Raw genomic sequence first — 5,347 nt, 5'->3', positions numbered from 1 at the left:
CAACTATATTTTTGGAGCTGAGTTAGGGACAACCACACTGTAATGTGCTATGACAGCAATATTACAGAAAAACAACACCAGAAGAGCAAGAAAAGTGCTGCTCCCCCTGTGAATGCCATCCATAACGACTGAGATTCACGCACATGCGCACTGTTGACTTTCGGCCTCTAACCAAGCTTGACTGAAGCATTCCACCCTTTGTGACGTAGTTAAACGTACAGCAGCATTACCCAATGAAAAGATAGTCCTGGAGTTCAAAGCGGCAGTTCTACCAATAGTGACGAGAGAAGACGCCAGTGGGCAGTCATTTCGTACTAGCAGGTTTTCGCCGAGCTTACACTTAGTGTCAGGTCAGCGGCGTCACAGGTTCAGTTTGTTTGGAGTCAGCACGGAGGAAATATGGGGGTGAGGTAGCTGACGGGGCGCTCTTATCTCTCGTTGTCTCTACCTTTTGTACGTGACACAGACTTATTTTTAGAGCGCGGCGACGAAGACCTAAAGCGAAGGGCGTCAGCCGTGCGCTCTGACTGCTTACCACCCTACCCCGGAGGAGGAGGAGGAGAACAACAAGCACGGGGGACGGCATAAAATGGAGGACAAGAAAGAGGAGGGCGAGGCGGAAATCCAGGAACACGGACCCGAATACTGGTTCACCAAATGGGAGCGCCAGTGTCTAGCAGAGGCCGAGCAAGAGGAGCAGCCAGAGGCCGACACCGAGGACGGGCAACATAAACTATGGCATCTGTTTCAGAACTCTGCCACCGCCGTGGCGCAGCTTTACAAAGGTCAGTTCTAGGGGAGGACTTCATTGTGGGCATAGGGCCAGGCTGAGGCCTACTTGGGCTCCTCGGAGGCTGGGGCGAGGAGATCCGCAGCCCCCACCTCACCCAGCAACAGAGGCGAAAATAACAAGATGGCGGATGGCTTTACCTCAGTACACTAGCAGCGCTTCACTGGGGTATTTCAGCACTGCCCCTCCCTTCCTCCCTGTAACCCCGTGAATGCGAAGAGGGGCTGGTGACACCCGTGGCAGCGATATTGTGCCAGTGGCGGTCGTCTGTGCTCACGCGACCTCTTAGCGACATGACAGCTGTGTGCCCGGTTACTCCTTCCCTGCCGGAAGAAGCTGGCGGAAGCGAGAGGTTGATTACAAAATGGCGTTACTTCTCTATTGTGAATAATTCTCCGTCCTGCTCTCTGTCGAGTGGCCGTCTTGGCAGCTCTGTATTGTTTCCTGGTCAGTGGGCGCCTCTGTTATGTCTGATACTCCCCTGCCCCCCAACATGCCACTGCTAACAGGGAACCGACCGGGTGATCAAAATGGCCGCTCCGCATCGTGTAGTCAATCTGCTCCTTATTTGCATTTATAGCGGCCCTTTCTGTTTTCCCTTCCAGATCGCGTGTGTCAGCAGCAGGGCCAGCCACTGTGGGCCACTTTCCAGAATGCCGCAACAGCTGTCACCAATCTATATAAAGGTAGGGTTTGTGTGCTGGGTGACATGGCTTCCCTGTCACCTGTGTGCAGTCCGGTAGTACTGACGAAGACGGAGTCATCTTTAATGGTCTAATCTAAAGGTTTTAGGGATGACCCACAGGAAATGCATGTAAACTTCCCCCTAGTGGAATCATTGACAGGGTGTGTGGACTTTCAGCCATCCATGTGGTATGAGATACTAACTCTTTCAGTGTGGGCTTGACACAGATTGATTTTATTCTGGTTTTGGCAGTTCCTGTATTTAACACTAGGGGCATCCTTCATGTAAACAAACACATGAGCATCCTCCATACATTTGTTCGTGCTTTTGGTTTGGTGGCAGATAATAAAATAAAGCTGGACTTGCATAATTGTACATTTTTTAAGTTCTGCTCTTCTATCTTCACCCAAATAGGTGGTACAGTATAACAATGGATGGAAGTGCAATGGCTCCAGTAGAATAGACCTTGTACTGCGGTCCCCTGAGATATCTATCTCCTTGTACTTTTTCTTATAGACTTCTATGTAGCTGAGGATTCTGTTCTGGGATTTGCTACATTGTCGTTTTTTTTTTAAACTGGCAGTTACTCGGCAGGAAACACACAGCTGACAGTGGCAGTTTATAGTCTGCTCTAATGTCTTGCGGCTGCTTGTGGAGATCCGCTTGTTCTGCGCTGTCCATTGGTCAGATTGTCACACTGTCCCATTTTTACCTAGTTTTGTGCGTGTGTGGTGTGTTCTCAGACATATTACAGGGCTGTGCGAGCAAAGCATGGCACATTGTGCTTAAAGAGGCTCTGTCACCAGATTTTGCAACCCCTATCTGCTATTGCAGCAGATAGGCGCTGCAATGTAGATTACAGTAACGTTTTTATTTTTAAAAAACGAGCATTTTTGGCCAAGTTTATGACCATTTTTGTAGTTATGCAAATGAGGCTTGCAAAAGTCCAAGTGGGCGTGTTTAAAGTAAAAGTCCAAGTGGGCGTGTATTATGTGCGTACATCGGGGCGTTTTTAATACTTTTACTAGCTGGGCGTTCTGATGAGAAGTATCATCCACTTCTCTTCAGAACGCCCAGCTTCTGGCAGTGCAGATCTGTGACGTCACTCACAGGTCCTGCATCGTGTCTGCCACATCGGCACCAGAGGCTTCAGTTGATTCTGCAGCAGCATCGGCGTTAGCAGGTAAGTCGATGTAGCTACTTACCTGCAAACGCTGATGCTGCTGCAGAATCAACTGTAGCCTCTGGTGCCGATGTGGCCGTCACGATGCAGGACCTGTGAGTGACGTCACAGATCTGCACTGCCAGAAGCTGGGCGTTCTGAAGAGAAGTGGATGATACTTCTCATCAGAACGCCCAGCTAGTAAAAGTATTAAAAACGCCCCGATGTACGCACATAATACACGCCCACTTGGACTTTTACTTTTAAACACACCCACTTGGACTTTTGCAAGCCTCATTTGCATAACTACAAAAATGGTCATAACTTGGCCAAAAATGCTCGTTTTTTTAAAAATAAAAACGTTACTGTAATCTACATTGCAGCGCCGATCTGCTGCAATAGCAGATAGGGGTTGCAAAATCTGGTGAGAGAGCCTCTTTAAGCTTCTGTTGGGCCTTCCTGCAAATTTAATGCAGTATAGCCGACTATGGTATGTCCAGTTAACCCCTTAAGGACGCAGCCTAGTTTTGGCCTCAAGGCTCAGGGCCCATTTTTCAAATCTGACATATTTCACTTTATGTGCTAATAACTCTGGAATGCTTATACCTATCCAAGCGATTCTGAGATTGTTTTCTCATGACACATTGGGCTTTGTTAGTGGTAAAATTTGGTCGATATATTCAGTGTTTATTTGTGAAAAATTGCAAAATTGTGAGAGAATTTGAAAAAAAATCGAATTTTTCTGAATTCAAATGCATCTGCTTGTAAGACAGATGGTTATACCACCCAAAAATAGTGACTAGTTCACGTTTCCCATATGTCTACTTTATGTTGGCATAATTTTTTTGAACATTCTTTTATTTTTCTAGGATGTTCCAAGGCTTAGAACATAAACCGCAATTTCTCCTATTGAAGAGAATTTCAAAAGCCTCCTTTTTTTAGCTACCTGTTCAGTTCTGAAGTGGCTTTGAGGGGCCTATGTATTAGAAGCCCCCATAAAATACCCCATTTTAGAAACTAGACCCCTCAAAGTATTCAAAACAGCATTTTTACAAAGTTTATTAACCCTTTAGGTGTTTCACAGGAATTTAAAGCAAAGTAGAGGTGAAATTTACAAATTTCATTTTTATTTTTTTTGGTCAGAAAATCCTTTTTTATTCCATTTTTTTTTCTGTAAAACAGAAGGTTTTACCAGAAAAACGCAATCCATATTTATTGCCCAGATTCTGCAGTTTTTAGAAATATCCCACATGTGGCCCTAGTATGGTAATGGACTGCAGCACCGGCCTCAGAAGCAAAGGACCACCTAGTGGATTTTGGGGCCTCCTTTTTATTAGGCACCATGTCTGGTTTGGAAAGGTCGTGTGGTGCCAAAACAGTGGAAACCCCCCAAAAGTGACTCTCTATTTGGCAAACTAAATGCCCACTATTCCCCTCTAAGTTCCTTGAGTGGTGTAGGTCCCACAGGTTTTTATCTGCAATTTGTTGAATTAGGCTGTGTAATTGAAAATAAAATTTTTCCGATAAAAGGTACAAATTTTTAATTTGTACAAGGAATACAGGAGAAAGCACCCCAATATTTGAAAAGCTATTTCTCCCGATTTACGATAATACCCCATATGTCGTCATAAACTGCTGGTTGGACAAATGGTAGGGCTTAGAACGGCAGGAGTGCTGTTTGGCATGTAGGTTTTGCTGGATTGGTTTCTGGGTGCCATGTCGCATTTGCAGAACTTCTTAGGTACCAGTACAAGGGAAACTAGACCCCTTGAGGAATTCATTATAGCTTTCTTGGGGTGCATGCGACTTTTTGATCGGGTTTTTATTCTATTTTTTTATGAGGCCTAGTGACTAAAAAACAGCAATTCTACTATTTTTTTTTATCAAGAAAGCCGTGTGAGGACATGTTGTTTTTCGTAGCGAACTGTAGTTTCGATCAGTACCATAGTTTGGTACATGCAACCTTTTTATTCAATTTTTTTGTGGGAGGCGAAGTGACCAATAAATTGTGATTATGGTATGGTTTCTTTTCTTTTATGGCGTTAACCGTGCACGATAAATAATGAAATACTTATGTAGTTCAGACCGTTACGGATGCGGCGATACCAATTATGTATAGTTTATTTGTTAATTTTTTTTAATAATAAAGGACTGATAAGGGGGAATATTACTTTTAAAACTTTTATTCTTATTTTTACACAACTTTTTTTTTTTTTTTACTTTGTCCCACTAGGGAACTTGAGGGGGAGGCCCTGATCGCTGTTCTAATACACTGAACTACATGCGTAGTGCAGTGTATTAGAGCTGTCAGCTATTCGCTGACAGCAAGCATAGTGGGTCCTGTTTTTTTTTGTTTTTTTTACAGCTTTATCTATATTGTGATCGGCAGTCAGTGTCCCTGGTGCTGAAAGAGTTACTGCCGATTGTTTAACTCTTTCAGCACCCTGGACAGTGACTATACACTGACGTCGCCTAGCAACGCTCCCGTAATTACGAGTGCACACACGTAGTCACCTGTAATTACGAGAGCCCCATAGACTTCTATGGGCCTGCCCGTGCCGTAATTACGGCCTGAAATAGGACATGTTCTATATTTTAAGCATACGGGGAGGTACCCGTGGCCAATAGAAGTCTATGGGCCCTTGATTACGGGCGTTTTTACGTTCGTGTGCATGGGGCCTTAGACTATTTGTGAGTTGGCTCTCCATTT

At 44.6% G+C, this 5,347-nt stretch overlaps 1 protein-coding gene across 3 annotated transcripts; it reads left to right on the top strand.

Annotated features, from left to right (window-relative positions):
• Nucleotides 1-248: 248 nt before the first annotated feature.
• On the top strand, nucleotides 249-1,583 carry LOC142656404 (HUWE1-associated protein modifying stress responses-like). Of its 3 annotated transcripts, none has more exons than XM_075831330.1 (3): nucleotides 249-350; nucleotides 467-785; nucleotides 1,396-1,583. In XM_075831330.1, exons 2-3 carry the CDS (start codon nucleotides 590-592, stop codon nucleotides 1,566-1,568), a joined length of 369 nt encoding a protein of 122 aa, XP_075687445.1. In that variant the 5' UTR covers nucleotides 249-350; nucleotides 467-589; the 3' UTR covers nucleotides 1,569-1,583. The 3 variants fall into 3 exon arrangements, with proteins under 3 accessions (XP_075687445.1, XP_075687447.1, XP_075687446.1); XM_075831332.1 differs by having other exon boundaries at nucleotides 256-350; nucleotides 479-785; XM_075831331.1 differs by having other exon boundaries at nucleotides 300-405; nucleotides 479-785.
• Nucleotides 1,584-5,347: the final 3,764 nt, after the last annotated feature.

This window comes from Rhinoderma darwinii, chromosome 6 (assembly GCF_050947455.1).
Source record: "Rhinoderma darwinii isolate aRhiDar2 chromosome 6, aRhiDar2.hap1, whole genome shotgun sequence".
Classification (NCBI taxonomy): Eukaryota; Metazoa; Chordata; class Amphibia; order Anura; family Rhinodermatidae; genus Rhinoderma; species Rhinoderma darwinii.
This window is presented reverse-complemented; position numbering and strand designations above follow the sequence as displayed.

Excerpts from the sequence above, each read along its gene's own strand:
- LOC142656404 (XM_075831330.1), top strand. The coding sequence starts at position 590 with ATGGAGGACAAGAAAGAGGAGGGCGAGGCGGAAATCCAGGAACACGGA. Across the intron at positions 786-1,395 it reads CGTGGCGCAGCTTTACAAAG|ATCGCGTGTGTCAGCAGCAG; the intron begins GTCAGTTCTAGG and ends TTTCCCTTCCAG.